Genomic DNA, 22,411 nt, shown 5'->3' with positions numbered 1-22,411 from the left:
TGCAGCTGACTTCCCGGGGGCAGGTAGAATTTTGTTCACTTGAAGTGCACTGGATTTATTGGAGCCAATTCCATCCCCGTTGTGTCTCCAGTGAAGGCGGTACAGTTACACAAAGTCAGCTTGGCCCCGTCTGGATGACATGTTCTGTCTTGACAAGAGACGTGCTCATGCATTCATACACTGAGAGCCTGATACCCAGGAGAGTTTGTCCCTGATTTACATGGGAACAGAACTGGGTCTTAAATGAGTGGCAACTCCTGAAATTAAGGTGACATTTATAAATTACTTTATTAATAACCCCTAAAGGGTGAATAGAAATTGCTTTTTTCACTAATAGATTATCTCAGGGAAGATTACATGATGTAGAGACCCTTCTGTATAAGTGATTTATGTTCCATATCCCCAGTCTATCAGGAGTTTATAACAGATGCTGTAAAATCACCCCCATTTCTCTCTACAACATGCCCTAGCACATATAAGAATGATTTACTTGGAGAAAAGCCATTTCTGTTCATTATCCATGAATTATCTTGAAGTCCGTGTACCTGTCACCTTAATTTCATGTTATCCTATGATTTAGCTCTGTCTTCTCCAGGCTAAATGTATTTTTTATGGACCTTATTTGCTTCATATTGGCCCTGAACCTGGCCTGTGGTAACAACATCTCTTCCTATTCCTCATTGCTCTTCCTTAGACTCTGCTGGCAAACTTTGAAACATAAACACAGACTATAATAACAATTGACAATTAAAAAACCCACACCCTTTCTGTTTTTAATTCCAGTCTCACCTCTGGAGACTGTAGAGACTTGTCCAAGTGTCCTACAATAACATGATGTGGTAGAGCAAGCAGGAGGCCCCAAAATTAACATGTTAAAAGTGGTCACATTTTCATGGCAACAATATCTTGGGTCAAATCCAGGACATCACTGCAAATGTAGGGGAAATGAGCTTCCCGCATCTGTCCTGTGAGGCTTGTTCACTCTCGCTCATCCTCTCCACAATCCTGGTTTGTGGTTACTACATAAGAACATAAGAACGGCCATACTAGGTCAAACCAAAGGTCCATCTAGCCCAGTATCCTGTCTTCCAGCAGTGGCCAATGCCAGGTGCCCGAGAGAGAGTGAAGAGAACAGAGAATCATCAAGTGATCCCTCCCCTGTCACCCATTTCCAGCATCTGACAAACAGAGGTTAGGGACACCATCCTTACCCATCCTGGCTAATAAGTATCAATGGGCCTATCGTCCATGAATGTATCTAGTTCTTTTTGGAACTCTGTTAAAGTCCTGGTTTTCACAATATCCTCTGGCAAGGAGTTCCACAGGTTGGTTCTGTGCTACTTGAAGAAAAAAGTCCTTTTGTTTGTTTAAACCTGCTATCTGTTAATTTCATTTGGTGACCCCTAGTTCTTATGTTATGGGAACAAGTAAATAACTTTTCCTTTTCACTTTCTCCATACCTGTCATGATTTTATAAAGTTTTATCATATCCCCCCTTAGTGTCTTCTTTTCTAAGCAGAAATTCCCTACTGTACCTAATTTCCAATTCCCTGCTGTACCTAATAGCACTGTAGAAAGTTGGTTGGTTCATCAGCCCCGAATTTGTGCAAACTTGGGACTCAGTCCCATTAGTGTTTAAATAATCCCCTTTAATTCCCTATTCATTGTTGAGGATTATGTACTGGGCTCCATTTTGAGTGAACCTCTGGGTGTTTCTGTCTTCACCGTGAAACTTGCAACGATTTTCTAAATCTTTAGAAGGGAGCAGACTGAAGCATCCCTGGCTACATCTAGACTGCACCCCTCTGTTGACAGAAGGATGCAAATCAAGCACATCGAAATCGTGAATGAAGCAGGGATTTAAATACCTTTCATTAGCATAAACATGGCCACCACTTTTTTTTCAATGGCGATTTTTTGGAAAAAAAATGGCAGTCTAGACGCGGATCTGTTGAAAATAAACCCTTTTCCCACAGATCCTGTATTCCTCAAAAAATTGGGTTTACAGGATCCGTCGAAAAAGGCTTTATTTTTGACAGATCCATGTCTAGACTGCCATTTTTTCAGAAAAAGCTCCATTTCAAAAAAAAAAAAAAAAGTGGCAGACATGTTTATGCTAATGAAGCGCGGGATATTTTAATCCCTGCTTCATTAGCAATTTCGACGTGCCCAATCTACATCTCTCTGTTGACAGAGAGGTATAGTCTAGACACAGCACCTGTTTCCCTGGAATTGAAAGGCTGGTGCTGTTCCCATCTCTCAAAACCGGAAAGGACTTTGAGTGTTTTGTTTGTTCATAGGGAATTATAGTGGTAATTCTACCAGTATGTGGTGTAGTTAAGCAACCTACTCACTTTTTGGGAAGTATTTTGAGGCTAAAGAAAGGACAAAGTCCTGTGTCTCCTTTTTTAACCTGCCCCCTGACTAGAAAACTTGGGTTCAGTGTCATGCTTTTCCCTGATCCTCCAGGCTCTGTCTCTTGTCGCACTTCAGTTTCTGAGATCTCTCATTCCCCACCTGCCCCTACCCCGTCAGCAGACCCTCTGCATGGTCACACACACCTTTTAGCTTAGGTGGGAGGTATGCTTGTAGTGATGTTAACTGAAGGGTGAGTTCACACCAGTCTCAATGAGGTACTAATTCAGTCCATGACAAGTTTCACCCAGACACTATTGGAAAGGTTCTATAACAAACTCCCAAATCTGGGATGGACAGTTATAGTTTTGATTATTTAAAAATGTAAAAGACGTTAAAGATTCAATACAGGAGGTATCGCCTGACCTGTGATTTGTTCCAGCCACCGTTCTGGTTACTCAGTAGTTAAGGGCAAAATAGAGATATATCCTGGCAAAGGATTATAGTGTTAGTAGGATTTCCACTTGGCTGAAATACTTAAATATCCTATTATGTGAAGCCGTGACTTTTGCAGTGCTGCTGCATGTGCTGTAAAATTAGAGATTTGCCTGAATCGAAACCAAATCTCAAGAACGCCGCTAGAGATCCAAATCAGTTCTTGTTTAGAATTTTGCAAAAGGGCCCAATTGTAAACGGACCTGAACCAACTCCCTCAATAGCATTAGCCCCAAATGTTGAGGTTGTTTGGCATCTGGATTTCTAGTCTCAGGGCATGTCTACACCAAGAAACTATTTTGAAATAACTAAAATCAGTTTAATAACTCTGGAACTAACAAAATCGAAATAGTATGTCCTCACTATTAATCATAATTAATTCGAGGCAGGTTCCATTAATGTGGATGTGCTGCCTTGACGTCGAGTGCTAGGAAGCACTGGGGAGTAATTAATTTGAATTATTCTGGGGAGTTATTTTGAAATAAAGCCATTGGATGCGTCTAGACTGGCAAGATTTTGCGCAAAAGCGGCCACTTTTGCGCAAAATCTTGCCGCCTGCCTACACTGGCCGCAAGTATTTGCACAAGAACACTGACCTTGTAATGTACAAAATCAGGGCTTCTTGCACAAATACTCTGATGCTCCCGCTCAGGGATAAGCCCTCTTGTGCAAGTATCCTTGCGCAAGAGGGCCCGTGTAGACAGCAAGTTAATTTCTTGTGCAAGAAAGCCCGATGGCTAAAATGGTCATTGGAGCTTTCTTGCACAAGAGAGTGTCTACACTGGCACGGATATGCTTTTGCACAAAAGATGTGTCTTGTGCAAAAGCATCCGTGCCAGTGTAGACGCTCTCTTGCACAAATACTTTTAACGGAAAAACGTTTCCGTTAAAAGTATTTGCGCAAAATCATGCCAGTCTAGATGCAGCCCTAGTGTAGACCAGGGCTAACAGCCCTGTTCTCCATGATAATGATTGCGCTTGAAAATGCGGCTTAGGAGACCTTCCTGAGAAAGTTAGCCTGAGTTCAGGAGCCAGGAATTCTGACCAATTCTGGGTTTGAGGCAGCTTCTCTAGCCTTGGTAGCCCTAGCAATGTGATGTAAAAAGGTAAACTTGTAAAAGAGACAGAGGGGCAGCTGTGTTAGTCTGTAACTTTAAAAACAAGGAGCAGTCCTGTGGCACCTCAAAGACTAATCAAAATAGCCCAGCGTGCGCTTTCGTGAGCTTCAGTGGAGGCGCGTTGTTCGTAAAAGCGAGTGCTTTTGGGTGTCCATTTTTACCCCAAGGTTTAAAAAAAATGTACAGGCCTGAAATTAGATTCCTCAGCTCACATGTTGGCAATGTTGAGCAGCCCGGATACCCCACTGGTGTCAATGGAAGATCTAGGCAGTCAGCACCATTCTGTGGTACACACGCCCCTTTCTCTCCCCTGCCGCACCCAGGAATTGTGAGGCTAGTTAACACTTGGGCAGCCATCGGGCAGCACGTTGGAAACCAAGGGTGAAATTTTCAAAAGCACCTACGTGGGGGACGTTGACCATCTTGCATGGAGTGCGGTGGGTAGGGGGTCGACAGCCACGCCAGGCAAGATGCGGGGGCCCTCCGTGCTTCCAGAAGGGGCGGGTCACAGGCAGAAGGGGCGGGGCTAGGGCAGTCATTTCTCAATGCCACCAAAGCACACAGGACTGGGCTCCGCCCCAGGCCTTAGAGCTGCCTGGAGCATGTTGTGTGGTGCTCCAGCAGTGATTTAAAGAGCCAGTGGCTCTGGGCCCCTTAGGATCACTAGGCCCTGGGGTAGTTATGCCCTTTGCACCCCACTGTCGGCAGACCTGATGGTGGGTTGAATGGCAGTTGCACTTAACCCCTAAACCCCCTATGCTGGGCTATATGAACACCTACTTCGTGGCAAGCTGGGGTATAAATCTATTCCACACTGTCCTGACACACACAAAGTGTCTGCACGGACCCTGCCACTCTACACTAAAAATTCCCTGGTGCACTTTGATCTACCCCACTTTGAAATGGGGGCGTGACCACCCTTCCTCCCCCCTCCCCCCCAGTTTGCTGAGAATGTAGGGCTTTGTTATACAAACAACCAGTGCTGTTGTTTGCTCTGTTCAAGATTCCTAACAAGTGGTTTTTGTGATGTGTGGTACCCAGAGGGATACGTTTGATCGGGACAGGCCACAATGGGGGAGTGTACGAAGTTAGGTGACTGCTTGCTGTTGGTGACTTTGGAAATCCCCCCACTGGATCCCCGAGTTAGTGTTTAAAAAAGAGAGAGAGAGAAAAAACAAAAAACAACTTCAGCAATTGTGCAATGGTTCATTTTGAATATTTCAATTGATAGTGTGCTGCTCTCCCGCCCAGCTGCTCAACTGAAAGCAGAGAGAACAGGACCAGATTCTGAAATTGCTCTTTTATGCAAAATTGCTAGTTGGCCAAGCGGTGTGCACCTGATTGAAATGAATCTTCTTTTCCTTTTGCAGCCTGACGGCACCAGCAAAGAATGTGTCTTCATTGAGAAAGTCCTAGAAAACAACTACACAGCACTGATGTCTGCAAAATACTCTGGCTGGTATGTTGGATTTACCAAAAAGGGAAGGCCGCGGAAAGGGCCCAAGACCCAGGAAAACCAGCAAGATGTGCATTTTATGAAAAGGTACCCAAAGGGCCAAGTGGAGCTACAGAAACCTTTCAAGTACACCACAGTGACCAAGAGGACTAAGAGAATACGACCTACAAACCCCAGTTAAAAGACAGACAAAACCAGTGTCACAATAATAAACCACAAAAAGACTGCACCAGAGGAATATTTTTACATTAAAAATAAGGAAGAAGCTTTATTTTTGTACATTGTGTTTAAAAAATTTAAAAAATAAATAAAAAAAGACTGGATGGCAAACGCTGGGGGAAGCTGTTAGGGATTTCTTGTGACTTGAAAAACAAAATGAACTGCTCTATTTAAATTGACTTCTTGTTGTTGACACATAGGTGCTTAGTTCTCTTTTGGAACGGACAACTTTTCAGGCAGATCCCTAGAGGAAAAACAATTACGATTAAATAAAGTCAAACCAAAGAAAACCAAAGTTCTTTCCCAAAGTTACTGACACCCTGCCCTGAAAAAAATCACCAGTTTTGCAGTAATCTATTTATTATCTGCTGCAAACTGTCCCGAGACAAGATGGTGTGCGCCGCAGTGATTGAGTTTCGGTGGAGTTCTCGATGCATCGATCTTCTGTAACCTTTCTCATGACATAAGGTGTCACGGCTCTGTGATCCTGCATTATGCTCAGTTCTGGAGAATGCTGCTAACTACATTCAAGTGACTAAAAATGACCTAATACACCAATGATAAGGGAATATTTTAAAACCAGCTATATTATATATATTATATATATATAAGCTATTTATTTCATCTCTCTGTATATTGCAGTTCCATGAACCAAGTATTACTGCCTCAACAATTAAAAAATTATTTAAAACACACGCACATATTTCTGCAATTCACACTTTTTGATTATTGCTATGAACTTCTTTTGTGATGTCACAGTGGTTGCCTCTTAGTTCGGAACTAACTGCCTATTGTAAGCCTGATCTTTAATCCTCCCCCAGTTTCCCCCATCAGTAAGCAATCTTCTTTCATGATCTAATGCCCTGTGTGCTATGTTGGATATGAACTTTTTGGGTGTCCCTTATCTTTATGATGTGGTAAATTAAATCCAAAGATCCAAACACTCCAAAGATTTTGGAAAATGTTGGCTCTCGGTCCAGATTTGAACTCTGTAGGTTGGGCTCAATCCTTACACTATGTTTAAAATAAATCACAAAGACGAAGGTAAGAGGTGGGTCAGCATGTTTTGCAGTCCTTGGCTGCCCTCTAGGCAGGTAAAATCAAATATTGTTTCTCTTCCATAGCCTATTCCATAGGCCCATCACTAGGCTAGTTCTACATTAGACCCAGAAGGTAGGGTTAAAGTATGCAACTCCAGCTACATAAGGTATGCAACTCTATCCGACTCCAGCTACATAAAATATGTAGCTGGAGTCGGATTACCCTAAACTGAGCTTGGCTCTGTCTTCTCAGAGGGATGCCTACCGGAGAAAATGCTCCCGTCAGCTTCCCTTACTCCTCACAACTGCGAGGTTTGCCGGTGCTGACCAGAACCGCGCTCAGTGTTTGATTTAGCGGGTCTTAACTAGACCAGCTAAATCAATGCCGGAAGATCAATCTCTGGCACAGCAAGTGGAGACGTGGCTCAAGACCCCCTATTACCAGAGGAATCTTTTCAACAGCCTTCCAAGCGGGTACCGATTATTGGACACAGTGGGGGAGGCAAGCCATTCACAACAACATCATCACAACCTGGCTGGTACTTCATCTTACCTTTTAAAAGGCAGCCAGCAGTTGGGCCATTGAACAAGGGTATGTTCAAGCGCATAAACACAAAATTGTCAGCATGTGTGATCACCTTGCCAGGTAAGTTTGCAATCCCCAGACTGGGGTTTTCAGTCTCTCAGGCTCAAGCTAGGGCAGGGATTTTTGTTCCACAACACAGTATTCTTGTGTGGCCTTAGGATTGTTGATGCAAATGCAAATCTCACCTCACTTAACTGCATGGATCCACGTGGCTCCTGCACCTGGTGTATGGTTTGATTGTTGAGTCTAATTTGCTTACGTTGTGGGCTTTTAGCAACTCCCTCCTTGGAGGACCCCCGGAGGATAGAGTAGGGACGGAAATATCAGAGCCTGTGAAGTCAGCTGGAGTGTTGCCATTGGTTTCCTTGGGAGTTGAATCATGACTTCATGTGCTGGCTTCTGGAGGCAGGACGACAGCACACTTCAGCAAAATATTTGGTCTTTCCCTACCACTGAGAGTAGGTATCTTTCCAGGGCATCGTATGTAGCTGATCCACAACTTTGTGGGGAATGCTGAGTTGTGTGGTGCATCATAGCTGGATAGACTGGGTTCAATCCATCACCGTCTCTTGTCTGCCACTCTTGGAATTATTGTAGCTGACTCAACCTGGCTAAAAATAAGTAGAACTTGGGATAAACCTCGTTTTGATTTAAGCAAGCGCACGGTCTTCATGCAGCTCTACAGGCGTGCGTAGTCTACCCTGCTAGTACAGCCGCTGTGTCTCTGCTACCAAATGTCATTTTGGTAACAGTAGAGAAACCCAAACTGTGTTAGCAAAGAAATTGGTTCCTTAATGCAGGACAGGTTTGCCACCAATGACCATTAGGAATAACTATTTCCCTAGGAGGGTGGTGACGCACTGGGATGGGTTACCCAGGGAGGGTGTAGAATCTCTATCCCTAGAGGTTTTTAAGTCTTGGCTGGACAAAACCCTGGCTGGGATGATTGAGTTGGGGTTGGTTCTGCTTTGGGCAGGGAGCTGGACTTGACGACTCCTGAGGTCTCTTCTAGCTCTAGGATTCTATGACTTCCAACCATTACATTTGTGTACCAAATGCAAAGGGAGGGGCATGATATGAGAGTGGCCACTGGGGGCAGCAAGCCCGCAGGGGGGAGCCGTCCTGCTGAGTGTCCTCCGGGGGCAGCCGCACCACCACAGGAATGGCCAGCCACCACCATCTTGCCTGCCAGCATACCAGTAAGTAGCCTCCCGTACCCTAAACCCTTCCCCCCCTTCCTGGCCCTTGGCCGCAGTGCCAGAGGGGTAATGGACAAAAAGGCTCATGGTGGGTGGGGAGGAGCAGCGGGGTGCGGGGGGAGGAGAAGAAGGGCCGCTGGTGGCTGGTGAGGGTGGGGAAAGGACCCTCTGGTGGTTGGGGAGGAGACGGGGGGAGCGAAAAGGCCAGTGCTGGATGGGATTCCCTCACTCTTACACCTCCCCCATCCTCCTTCACACCACCCCCACATCCCCAAGGCCCTACCCCGATTCCTGTCCCCACCCACACTGCCAGCCCAATGCTCTGAAGGATGCAGGCAACGCCAGGTAAGTCAGCTAGTTATGTATAGATGTATGTTTCCATCCAGACCAAGTAGGACTCATTAATGAAGTTCAGACTCTTTATCAGGTCCATCCTCGGCTTGCATGCTAACGCTATCGCCAAGGAAATGCAAATAACGAGGAGAGCTGTGGACAGCTGTCTACTAGAAACCAGAAGGAGATCCACCGACATGTTTCATGTAGGCCTCCCTGATAACCAACCGTCGGACAATTTCCAGTCTTTCCTGGTTCTGGTGTACGGGGGCTTGGTTCCACATGGTGACATCAAAGGGGGAAAAACCAAATACTCTATTTTCTGCTTTAAAAGAGATCAGGAATCGCAAGTCTGGCTTTGCTGGAGGCCCTGTTCACTATTCCAGGGTGTTGCTTTTTGCGGTGTTAATGGATCTTTAAGAGAAGTTTCCCTTTTTTCAGAAAGTGACCTGGTCTTTCAAGCTAAATAGGAGTAAACAAAATCAGTAGAGTTTTAAACAGTTGAACTGAAACACTCTTCCCTTCTTAAGCTTCAGGGAGTAGCCAACTGTACAGAAAAAAACAACAAATGGTCTGGAAGCACTTTATAGACTAACGAAACATGCAGATGGGATCATGAGCTTTCGTGATGACTTCTTCAGATGACCAGTCATCTGAAGAAGTGGGCTGTGCCTACAAAAGCTCATGATGCCACCTACATGTTTTGTTAGTCTATAAAGTGCTACCAGACCATTTGTTGTTTTCTTCTCCCCTTAGTTCTTCACCACTCATTTTCTTGGGACACCCTTATTCTACTAACTCTCCATTCATCGGGTGTCCTCCAAAGCAGACAAACCCTGAATTTTTAATGCCAAAAAAAGCAGAATCATCTCACCTCCCATCCTCGCCCTCTTGGCAGGTCCCTTCCGACTTTCCACTAGATTGCCTGCCCAAGGTGGCAAGCACCCTCTGATCCTGCAGAAGTCAACTGGAGTTGCAGGTGTTCAGCATCTTTGAACATTAGCCCACCGGACCATGACCCCAGTAGTTCCTCACTGGAGCCATGTTGGGATTGTTATGACCAGCTCTCCTGAGGGTGAAGCAGTGCCCAACCGATGTCTTGTGGGTTGTACCATCTATCACCTGTCACTTCTCTGACACCATTCTATTATTGGCAGTGTCTGAGTCAAAACTAAGCTGACACTGAGCAAGGAAGCAGATAGTAGGAGCAGGTACTAGTTAACTGACATGTTGGTCAGGTGGAAAGGCAAACAGAGAGTCTACGGGTTGGGTGAGAAGTAGCCATCTGTGAGAGAGAAGTTGCAGTTTGTTTGAGGGTCTGGGTGTTGTCCTCTGCCAAAGCTGAACCAACGTTGCTTTAGTATGAATGGAGTGAAATGTACCGTGTACTTCGCTGTTACATGTAGAGATGAGCCAAGCTATGAAGTTCTCTATTGAGATAGAAACTTCCTCTGTGTTCAGACACGTTGCCTCCATGTGGCTGGACCCATCTCTAGGCACAATGCTACAGAAAGTCAAAGTAAAGGGTAGGAAAAGAAGAACTTTGCTCAGAATGCAGTATCTGAGGACCCTTCCGGCTGCATCTCACCAGGTTGCTGCCGTTAATGTTGGCTTCTCGCCGAGACAAACACCGGGAGGTTGTACAATCTGCAGGGCTGTTTGTAACCCAGTCTGAGGTAGATCGCCATTAACGGGGTTGCATAACCAAGCAGGGGTGAAAATGTTGCAGGTGAAATAATAAACAACTTGAACCTTCACCCCCAGCTGGAACCAAATGACTTTTCATTCCCAATTTTTTGTTCATGTTTGTGCAGTTCCTGGCGCTGCCCAGGACAACGGTGGAAGGGCCGGTTCGTCTCAAAGCATTGGTTTCTGGGAGGCCGTGTGTACTGCTTGGCTCGTAGGGCTGCGTTTGCACCAATCAGAAAGTTAAAAAAAATGTTGGCTGGGCTTTTTGAAGGCTCCTAAGAGAAATCACCTGTCTACCCAGCCGACAAACATGGCAAACCTTTGCAGTCCTTCCGAGAACAGTTTCCTACTGAGAGCTAGCTGGGCAGAGCTTAAATGGTTGTTACGGCAGTAGCAGACTTCGGGGCTGTGACCATCGAGTGCTTTTGAAAGAATAAAACCAGCCGTCTATCATCTGGCTTGAAAATCATCTTCAATGAATAACATACTCATAACCTTCACAGGGACAGATCCCCCTAGAAGCTGAAAAATTTGGCACATGCAAGCAGATAAAAACACATGTCCTTGGGTGACTGTTTCCATTGATTCCTTCGTGCCAGGACATGTTTGGGATGGTCCTGCCAGCAGCTAATGCTCCTGAGTCAAAAGGGTTGGCTTGCACAAGCTGGCTGTGTGGTACAAGAACTGGAAGGAGGCTTTTGCTTTGAGGGGCCATGGCTTCCAGACCAGGCTTCTGATCAGACGTAGTGTGGAGGACTTTGGTCTCCAAGCACCCCCTGCTGGCTCTTGAGGAACAAGAGCAGCATTGAATGTGCAGCTTCCTCCCTCCCCTTCCAGGGAAAGCGGTGGGTCTGTACAGGGAACCAGAGGAGACATGAGGGTCGAGCTTTTCCAAGCAATTCAGGGGACGTAAGCCACCCATGTTCCATGCAGCCAATGGATGATGGATGGTTAAATCCATAGTGCCCCTGGAAAGTTTCAACCACAGTCTATGACCACGGGAGGTTGGGGCAGACAGTTTGGGAGAGTTTTTTGTTAACACGGCTCCGTCCGCCAAGCGGAGCCTTGTTTTGGCTGCGGTGGGTCCGAAGGCAAACTAGCGACCGCCGTGATTTGCATCGAGACGCAGTTGGAGCAAGGTGCTCTGTCAGTGCGCGCTAATCCCTCGACCTGGCTGCGTCTGAATCAGACATACCACTCCACGGCCGGGAAAATGCCATTTCCTCCGGCTTCAGACAGTTTGGGGAGGGAAGAATGCAGTACGTGGCTGGGCTGTCTGCATGATCAAAAGTGTTACCGGACTCTACCACACAATGGGCAATCTTTAAACCAGCTCCCAATTAGCTCTCCTGGCTAATACCTCGTTCATTCCTGGGAGACTGCCCTTTGAGAGCTGTTATGACTTTGTGATTGTGCACATACCTTTATGTGCTTTCATTCCTAATCCCCTGTTCTCAGAAGCCAAAAGGTCTCCCAGCCAAAAAGGAAATCAAAACCTTTTGTTGGCTGATTCATAAGAAATAAGGGTGGGATGAGGGTTGTAGCAGGATCTTAATTAGCCATTGTAAAGAACAAGAGCAGTAGTGCCTACCGCCATGTCCCGCCGTGGGTTGTGATATTGTCAGACCACACAACGGTAAGTGAACGGCCGCACAATGGCGGATGAAATTCGCTGTTGACAAATGCACGGCCATGCACGCTGGAAGGGGTCCTTTGAATTAGGCATCCATATTGTTGGGTTTTAAATGAACTGCAATCATGTAGGAAAAAAGACCAGCCGGGGCGGGGGGGGGGGGGGGTTAATATTAAACAGATCAACAAAACCGACTGCGCAGTCAGAAAAGCAAACAAACGATTAGTCTGTAGAGCGCATGGGACAGGAAAATAGTGAAAAGGTTATAGTGCCATTGTATAAATCCTTAAAATACCGTTCTGCTCTGGCCGCCTGATCTCAGAAAGGATATAGTGGAAATAGGAGTGCAGACATGGACAATGAAAATGAAGAGGTATAGAAAAGTTAGGGGCTGTGTAGAGAGGAGAAAGTACGGATGAGTTTAGAAAAAAGTAAATTCAGGTCTTCTATTCACCCTCTTTCCTGATACATGGACAAGGGAAATGTAATGAAACAGGCAGCACACTTTTAAAAAGGACACAAAAGAGAGTAATTTTAATAGCATTAGAATTAACTAGTGGAACTCCTTGCCACAGGGTATCTTTGAAACCAAGAATATAGTAGGCCACACAAAAGACATGGACATTTATGGGGCCAGGATTTTACTCTTTCTCTCTTTAGGCCAGGATAATATAGTAATTACAATATCGCACAGAGCTTTGGCGAACTCATCTTAGGTGTGGATCATGGGGCCAAACAAGAATGCCAATGGTATTTGCAGGAAGGGACATTATAGTAGGGTTGATGGAGCCTTAAATGAAACCAGGCCCATCTCTCCTGCTGCAGACCAGGTGTGCGCTAGTGTGTTGCGACGAGGAGGTCGGGGCTGCCCCAGGAGAATGAAATGAGAGCTTGCCAAAGAAGGGCTCATGGTTCACAGATGCCAAGTCATGGGGGAGCTCTCAGAAGGTGAGCAAAGCAGAGCTGGGCTTAGTGCTTCGGAGACACGGATGCCCCCAAAGGAGGGGGCAGCGGAGCCAGGTCAGACTGGTGACAGGAGAAGGCAGAATTGGGGGATCACGGATACACTTCTTCAGTCTAAGTAGCCACGACCGGGGGGGCTGAAGGCTGTGAGCAGACATGGGAGATGCCTGCAGGCCCGGAGGTGGACGGCTGAGAGTGGAAGGCCAGAGAGGGCAGAAGATTGGGGAATGATGGAGGGGGCCCCACGAGCTGGAACCATAAGTGGTCAGAGGGCTAAGGAGAGATGCTAGAGCTGTGCCAGAGAGCCAAGGCCACGGGGAGAGATGCTGGAGCCGTACTTGGTGTTGAGCAGGGCTACTCCACTTTGGAAGCCCCGGGGGCCAGTGACGCTCCCAGAACATGCCGAGGGCCACAACTTTAGTGTGGTTGCATAGGCATGCAATTATATATGCAAATATATGCAAATAGCTTCTTTGACATGGACGGGCATGAATACAAAGACTAAGGCAAGACTACACAACACACAGGCCCCATTTAAGTCTGTTCTGCTGATATTAATGCACTATCTACCCGATTTCCACAGCACTTTGAATGAGCAAGTCCAGGAATTTAACTACTAAAATGCATCTCAACAGAAGACCGTTATATTGGCTACTTTTTTGTTTTGGCTCCCGCCTATGGGCCTATCTCATAGAGCTGGAAGGGCCCTTGAGCGGTCATTGAGTCCAGTCCCCTGCACTCATGACAGGGCCAAGCACTGTCCCCGACAGAGTTCCCGAGGAGTCCAGAAGAGAGGGGATGCTCAGGCAGATCCATCCGTTGCGCCCCAGACTGCCGCAGCGGGGCAGTGTATGTCAGACTTAACATGGGGGGGAAAGCTCATGGGGCGAATCTAACACCAGCGCTCTGCCAATGGAGACTTTGTATCTAGGACCTGAAGGCAGCTGGTATGGGAACCAGACAAGTCATTGGCTACATTCGAGCTGCTTTGTACTTCCCCTGCCGTTTCCACGTATTCTCCATGTAAGTCCATTCCTAAGTATTTTAGTGGCCAGTGAACTCAACCCCAGATCGGGGTGCTGATCCTGCAGTCGGATCCTGCAGTCGGAAGCGTGCAGGTGGACTTCTGCACTAGCATGAGCAACCACGTACATGGAGGCCATTGCAGGATCTGGACCACAGCACATAAGGTATTCAGGCCGTCTTTGGAGTTACGGACAGGTACGTCACTGAGACAAAGCTAACCCCACTGAGGTCACTGGTGTCACAAATTCCAACAGGAGTAGGAGTTACACCAGGCCTGAGTTTGGCCCATTATCTTTAACCTGCTGTATTGCAAGTGATGCGTAACCCTTTTCCGCTGAACCTTTTTGCCATTATTAACTGTCCATGAATATACATTAAAAATGTCGAGCCAAAGCTCTGGCTCTAACTGCTGGATTTCAGCCACGTATGCACCGGGGCGCCGGACGGATCCCGTTGCCACAGGACACGACCGGAACCCACGCTGCGGTCTGTGCCGTTTGTTTTTCCAGGCAAACCAAGGAAACAAACAAGCGGGGCTGCTGCTTTGTCGCTGCCTCGGCCTAAATACAGCAGTGAGGTGCCCGCTCACTCAAGGCGAAGTGCATCAGTCCCTGCCGGTGAGGGGAATGACAGGCCCACAGCCCCTCGCAGGAGGCGGCCCTGAGGGAGAATTAGTTTTGTAAGAGGGGCCATGTCTGTGTATCCGGGGGCTGCCGAGGGCTCTCGTCCACTGGGCTGGAGTAGTGGCTGTGTAGCAGGATTTCTCGTCCCTCCCTTTCCCTTGGGGAGTTCGCTAGGACAAGGCCCATCCATTCGCCGGGTCCTGGGAGGAGGAGTTTGGCTTAGTTGAACATGAAAGGCCGGCTTTGATACCTCCCCCTGGGCCCTTACAGGCAGGCCCAAAACAAAGAGGGTGCTCTGATTAAATAAGGCTCTTGTCCATAGGCTTTTCCGAACCACCTTATAGAGCAGGGGTGGGGGACCTAAGGCCTGGGGGCCTGATGCTTGCCTGGATCCGGCCCCCGAGGCTGGGGGCTCCCCCCGCACCTCACCCTCCCCAATGCAGGGCTGGAACGCACACAAATCTACAGCCTGGGCCCCCTAAGCTCTCGTGTGCGAGGGGAATACGCAGTGTGTCTATTTTCTTTCTCAGTCCAGGGCCGCTTCAGTGAGGAGTGTGTCTTTTTTCCCTCTTCTCGTGTGTGCAGCCCCCAACTGATGTTTTGTGGGTCAGCTCTTCCCCGACCCAAAAAAGGGTCCCCGCCCCTGTCATAGAGAATTCAATAGCAGGGATGAAATTGTCTAGTCAGTGCTAGGGTACTGTCCCAAACCCCAGAAAACACACACCATCGTCTGACATCCTCTGGGAGTCAGCTGGAAGGATGTGGCCATACAAAGGGACTCGCTTCTACAGCTGCACTTCCGGCGTCCCTTGTAAAGCCACAAGCAAGTGGCGATTTCTCTGCACGATCACTTCCAGCTCGCCCTCATGCTGCACACTGAGAATAGCCACACCCCCAGCCTCTGGAGCTGTCCGGGCATGGGAAGGTTTTGTCAAAAACGCCTCAGGCTGAGGGGCAGCCATAGCGCCAACCGCGCTGCTAACGCGTGTGCTGTGAGAGCTCAAACCCGCCTTGTCGGAGGTCCCATCCTTCACCAAACACCTGCGGCATGTGAGAGCCATAGCACGCTGCTGCCAAAGTCCTTTCCTTTGGGCTCTGTATTGATGCTTTGCTGAGCTGCGCTCTTAAAGCAAATACCCGAGAAGCAGTGAATAGGAAGACGTGGAATTTCTGGGCAGCTGAGCTGGGGAGGAGCACGCCAGCAGGGTGTCAGTACCGGTAGAAAAAAATGTTTCCTCCTCTATAACACGTGCAACTCCTGTGACAGATGGATCCATTCCGTCTCCTTTGCCTTCTTTCTTCCCTCATCACAGCAGGCCAAGCACTTGTCCCTGAATTGTGGTTTAAAAAGAAATCAGTGGCCAGATCCTCTTGGTTTAGAAAGACACCCAAACAACCAGATTCCACTTAAGTTACATCTAGACTTCAGGCTTCTTTCGGACGAAGCTTGGATCTTCCAGAAAAACGTCTTTCGAAAGAGACGATCTACACAGCAACAGCGCAACGAAAAAGCGATAGGCTTTTTCGAAAGAGAGTGTCCACATTGATTGGATGCTAGCTCGCATTTCAGTTGTGATTACTGTGGACGACGCGGCCACCAAGGCACCTGTGCTTTTTCCTGGAGGCCTCTTCTTTCAATATAACACTCTCTTCCACCTTTTTCCGAAAAAGGCGTCTTCGTCATAGAATGAGGTTTACTGACGTAGGAAAACCCCCTCCGTTCTTACGACTTTCTGTCGAAAGAACGCAATAGCAGTGTGGACATACCCTCCAGACGTATGGCCGTTTTTCTGGAAAGACTCTGCAGTGTTGACATACCCTCAGTGTGGTCCAACGTATGTCACCGGAGTGATTCCAGCTTTACTCTGGTATTACCAGCCATGGCGTTTTCCCACCTGTGCAAGTAGGTAACAACCATCTTCTGTCCCTGATTCGTCTTTTAACTGAGCTTTGTGAAACATCAGGTATTTTGGTATCCTAGTGGCACCAAGTGAATTAACTGGGCAATTGTAATGCAGGAGTGAAAAGGCAAACGTGGGATTTGCATGAGACAAAAAGTAAGAGAGTTAAGTGGTTATAAGAGGGCGTCAGGCCCCCTGGGTTTTGTCTCTGATTCATTGGGAGACCTTGGACAATCAGACTACGTCTACATTGCATGATTATGTCAGACTAAGCTATTTTGGAGGAATTACTCTGAAATAGCTTATTTCAAAAGAGTGCGTCGACACTCCAGGGAAGCCTCGACATTAGTCTGAGGCAGACTTCTGGAATGTGGACGCATGACCTTGATTTAGAGCCCCTGGAAGCCCTGGGGAGTAATTACTCTGGATGGCCTGGGGGAGGAGCTATTTCGAAATAGCTGCAGTGGAGCGTCCACACGCCTGCTATTCCAAAACGTTATTCCTCGTGGAATGAGGTTTACAAACAGGACTGGCCTTACCATGAGACAAACTGAGGCGGCCACCTCAGGTGCCAGACTGTGGGGGTTCACACTTTTTGAACAAGGCATTTTAAGTTGTTAGTTCTCCTTTATTGGGGTAGGTAGCAGAGCAGTCCCATGAGAGGAGTGGAACCGGAAGAAGGCAGAATAGAGACCTTTCAAAGTTTTGGCCCAAGCGAGGGGGTATGGGGGCATCATTTGAGCTCCCCGCCTCAGGTGCCAAAATGTTGTGAGCAGGCCCTGTTCACAAATGCCAAAATAAAGCTGCCTGTTATTTCGAAATTATTTCGAAATAACGGGCTAGCTGTGTAGATGCTCGCATAGTTATTGTGGAATAACAGATGTTATTCTAAAATAACACTGCTGTGTAGACGTACCTGTATTGGCCAGGGTCATGAGAGACCAAAACCTAACCCCCTCCCCCAAACTATGGCTATTGTGCTCCAGTTTCACTAATTACTGATCAGCCCCCACGTCATCTTACCAGTTATATTTGATAGAAACATGGTATCTGTTATAATATACATGACCGCTGTCTCAAATTGTTGTCAGCCTCAGATGGAGTCTTTAGAACAGAAGTTGAATCCAGAGGTTGATCTTTTTTGGAGTCCTGGATTAAACTCTTACTCAAAAACATGAATGATCTTTGTAAAGTGAAACTCCAAGTAGCACCCGACTAAGTGACTGTGGATTAGAACTCTCTGGGAAATGACTCTTTCTGCCTAGAAAAAAACTTTTTTATTTCATTTTTTTTTTCAAATATTTTCTTTGAAAGTATTTCCAGATGAAAAATATTCTTTTTCAATTTAAAGCAAAAACAGAAACCAGTTTTCAATTGCTGACCACAGGGAAAAAGACCTTGATGGCAATATATTTTGCTAATGAATGTATCTGTTTAAATTGAAAAATGGGCGGAAAATAGTGAAGCAGCTGCAGTGTTGATTAACAGTTAGCTCCTAACCTGAAGTTTCATCAACTTAGCCGTATCTTGTGAAATATCTATGGTGTAACGTTGCTGCAATTACTCACTGGCAGACAGAAAGCCAAATGTGCTATAACTTTGCTTCTTTGTATCAGTGTACTCCACGGCTGCCAACAGAGAGACACTGATATGCACCAGTTGACGGTCTGAATTTACTGTCCATGCTAATAGAGCAGTGTTCTACAGGGAGAACACAGTTAAGCCGTTCGTAGTTAATGGAGGACTATCTATGATAGTACGTAAGATATGATAGAACATAAGAATGACCACAGTTGGTCAGACCAATGGGCCATCTAGCCCAGTATCCTTTCTGCTAATAGTGCCCAATACTAGATGCCCCAGAGGGTACACAACAGGTATCATCACGTGATCCCTCCCGTCACCCACTTCCAGACAAACAGAAGCTAAGGACACCATTCCTACCCATCCTGGCTAATAGTCATTGATGGACCTAACCTCTATGAATCTATCTAGCTCTTTTCTGAACCCTATTAAAGTTCTGGCCTTCACCACATCCTCTAGCAAGGAGTTCCACAGGTTGACTGTGTGCTGAGTGAAGAAAAACTTCCTTTTTTGTTTTAAACCTGCTGCCTATTAATTTCATTTGGTGCCCCCTAGTTCTTATATTATGTGAATAAGTAAATACCTTAATTTATAACTTATAGGGGGTGAAGTTGATGACCATTTAAGTATTTGGTATGATGCACATAGTGACCTATCTGTATACTGAAGCAGAACTAACACAGTCCTGCTTTACAAAGGCAGTTTCAAGAGGTCCAGCAGTTGCTATTATAATAGGCGACCTAGTGTTCTTTCATGCTATTGTGTGGAGTAGCCCCATCGGGACTATACAGGCAGGTGTGAGATTATGGGTGTTTGGGAAGACTCAAAGTGCTAGAATTGTACACTGATTTTCCCCCACATGGTACTAACTGCCCCTCCCCCAAACTAGCCCCTGCTCCAACAATAAATTAATACAATCTAAAAAAAAATCAGAACCCAAATCCCCTTCCCGAGCACATTTTTAACCCTCAAACAGGAGCAGAGGCAGAGACGCCATGAAATCCAGCAGGGATTACCCAAATTGCACGTCTGTGGAAGGGGCTCCGATGCTCTGGAGACAGGTGGCAGCATAAAACCCTTTGGTAGACAGGTCACTAGCGAGCATCTAGGCCAGGTGAATACTTGTGCTCCATTACAAGGCCCTTAAGCTCTATTTGGGCTGATAATCCCATCCTTCACCCCGCCATGTTCAGAGGTCAGGCTGGAAATCCCAGCCCCATTGAAGTCAATGTGAGTTTTTTACCCTAGAATTTCAGATGCTGCCTGGTAAGTTACCTAAGTTCTACTTGTGCTCATTACATGAGGCTATTTCCTTCCATGCACCTCTGTGCTGTGCTGCGTGGCTACCAGCGGCTGCCCAGATAAGGTCACTTGCTGTTGCTCCCAACAGGAACACGTTCTTCCAAGTCAATGGATTTGTATTTACTGCCCCCTGTAGTAAGGCAGCTGGTGGGTTTGGGTCCTTCGTTTTGGATAGTGCCTTACAGACAAAGTCTAGCAAATACTCGCAATGGGGCTGAGAAATTCAGAGCCCCAGGTGAGGAAGAAAAGCGATAGCAAGTTGCTGATGCAGAGAGATGCGACGGCTATTCCAAACCAGGCAAGATGCAGAGGCGAAGGCATGATGTGGAGACAATTTCTTCCTAGTGCAATTCTGCAGACACCTAAGAGGTCTTAGTTAAACTTTGAAACATAAAAATCCCCCAGGAATGAGCAAAGACAGCGTAATGCTGACTTAAGATCTAGGAAATAGATCCAGCTATGCCACCAACCTGCTGTGTGAGCTCAGACGAATCAATTGGCCCTCTGTGCTAAGATTTCCCTTCACATCTTTTATCTTTCTTGTCTATTTAGACTGTATAGTCCTTGGGACAGGGACTGATTCTTATGAATTGTTTGTACAGCTCCTAGCACACCGCTCTCAGCTTGCTTGGGGGTCACTGTGTGCGACGCACGATACATTTTTTTAAATGGAATAAAATCCCAAAGAAATAAATGACTAAGAAGGAGCAGGATTCTGTACTCCATTAGAAGGCAACCCCCCCTAACCTTGACTTCCCTGCATAATACGCACCAGCATGTTTGCGGTTGGCTCCGTTCATTTCTGCCGCAGAACGGCCTCTAGTGCAAACACCGCCAGACCTCAGCATTGGCATGCTCCAAATGACGATTTGCACAAATGTTCATCAGCAAATTGTCCTCCACGAGCCTCCCTTTCGGTGGCAGGCGTGGGTCCAGCGAGCACGGCATGTCGGGGGCCATGTCCCTTTGGAACGCATAAGCAGAGGGGTGGAAGTGAGGGAGCGGGGGTGGGAGGTTTTCCAACTGAGCGAGGAAACGAGAAAGGAAAGAAAACCCAAAATAAAAGCCCTCGATCACGATTGCAATTTTGTTGATATGAAAATTAGACATGTACAAATTAGCTAGGAAATATCCAGTTTCTTATTGGGGAGTGCTGGAGTCGGGCCTAACCTTATAAAGGGAACTCTGAGGTCTCCCCGGGGAGGGTGTGAAGTAACTGTTCTGTGATGTGTTGACTTTAATGCAGGAAAGAAGCCTGCTGCCGAGAGCCATATTAATCCTCTGTCTGTGTTTGGTCTCCGCTCGTTTCTTCGCAGCCTCCCTTGTCGGCGACTGGCAAAGGCTGGATTTAAAGCGGTAGGTGGATGACAGAGTGTCCTGCAAGGCTTTTCTCGGGCCGACATGCTCTGCTGCCTCGAATTCGTGGAAGGCCAAACAGGCTTGTACTGAGCAGGATGCGTTTCACCTGGCTGGTGGGTGAGCCCTGGCAGCGTGCTCGGGGCTGTACAAAACACATGAGACGCGTGTAAGGATAAGGAGAAATCCGCTTGGCCTGGGTTAGTGATAGGGGCTTCAAAAACAGCCTTAAGAAAAAGTAGGCAGGGAACATATATGTCTTAAGCTAGTAACGCCTTAGCAATCTCGGGGCCTTTTACATACATTTTTGTAGCTCATAATCAGAGCCGGTCTTAGGGGCGGGTGAGCCGGGCGGTTGCCCGAGGCCGCCATTTTCAAGGAGCTGCCGACAGAGCCAGTGTTAGGGGTGGGCCGCGACCGCATTTTGGCCTGACCTCCGGAATCTTCCCCCCAGGTTTCCCTGGTTACTCCCCAACACTCTCCCCCCCCTTTATTTTATTTTTTTGCTCAACAAATTTTCCCTGGCGGTTTTTTCTTTGCAGATCCTCTGGCGCATCAGAAAGAGCCCTCCTTTCCCTGCTCCCACAATCCTTTTCAGCGGCTCAGGAACAAAGGGTGACCTCTTGCACTTGGGCGCCTGTTGATTTATGGTGGGCAGCGGACAGTGGACTATGCAGCGGAGTTCGCAGCCGGCGGGGTCCCGCGTTAGAGGGGTTTCTGTGTGTCCACAGGAGAAAGTTCTCCACACAAGCCAGTTGTAGAGAGAGAACATTTCCTACCCTCCCTTGTGGGCTGTGCACCAGCTACAGATTCCCTCGGGGCACAGCTCCCTGTATTTTGGGTTCGCTGGCTCAGCGTGGATGGAGCCCAGTCCTCCGGTGTAGCGTGGGCATGGATCATGGTCGGGGAGTATGCTCACCATGCCCGAAGCAGAGGCCAGATTTCAAACATCCCTCTTGGCCTACTTGTAGCTTTGAGTTCTGCATGCTAAGTAACCCCCTTGTCAGTCTGGATGATCTTGGTAAAGTCATTTAGCTTCTTTTTGCTAGCCCTTCCCCATCTGTGCAATGAGGCCATCAGTAATTACATTCCTTTGTGACGTGCTCTGGTCTTTTCAGATTAAAGGATAAACTATCTGCATCCTCCTCTTTTAAAATAGTATGTGATTTCCTGTGTCTTGTGTATTCCACGTCCTTGCTGCAATAAATAAGACACACACGTCTTTTCACGTTCCTTGTCAACACAGAGCTGTCCGCTTATATGTGATTTCACACATTTTCTCCAGCCCCTCAGCTATCCAAATGCAAAATCCTGCAACCAGGGACATGGGGGTTAGTTCTGACAACACCCAAAGAGGTTTTTACCCATAAACCAATGAATGGATTACACTCCTCCTTAGATGACAGGTGTTTCTTCCATCTGTGACAGACAGAATATGGAAAACCACCATTGAATACGTGATCCAAGAATAATGCAAAATACCAGTGAGTAATAGAAGTTACATAAAATGAAGACTAGTTAACTGCTTCAGGG

The 22,411-nt window shown here is 47.0% G+C and overlaps 1 protein-coding gene across 4 annotated transcripts in view; it reads left to right on the top strand.

Moving 5' to 3' along the window:
• The window catches only part of FGF18 (fibroblast growth factor 18), a 123,126-nt gene extending 101,158 nt beyond the window's left edge, over window positions 1-21,968 (top strand). For 2 of the 4 annotated variants that reach the window (XM_075900146.1, XM_075900147.1), the window contains exons 4-5: window positions 20,769-20,878; window positions 21,421-21,968. In XM_075900146.1, coding sequence (XP_075756261.1) covers window positions 20,769-20,878; window positions 21,421-21,913 — 603 coding nt within the window. In that variant the 3' untranslated portion in view covers window positions 21,914-21,968. Of the gene's footprint in view, window positions 1-5,338; window positions 7,554-20,768; window positions 20,879-21,420 lie in introns of those variants that run through there. The other 2 variants (XM_075900145.1, XM_075900148.1) reach the window with 2 other exon arrangements.
• The last annotated feature ends 443 nt before the right edge of the window (window positions 21,969-22,411 follow it).

The sequence above is a fragment of the Pelodiscus sinensis genome, chromosome 17 (assembly GCF_049634645.1).
Source record: "Pelodiscus sinensis isolate JC-2024 chromosome 17, ASM4963464v1, whole genome shotgun sequence".
Lineage (NCBI taxonomy): Eukaryota > Metazoa > Chordata > Testudines > Trionychidae > Pelodiscus > Pelodiscus sinensis.
The sequence above is the reverse complement of the archived record's forward strand: the minus strand, read 5'-3'. Positions and strand labels throughout refer to the sequence as shown.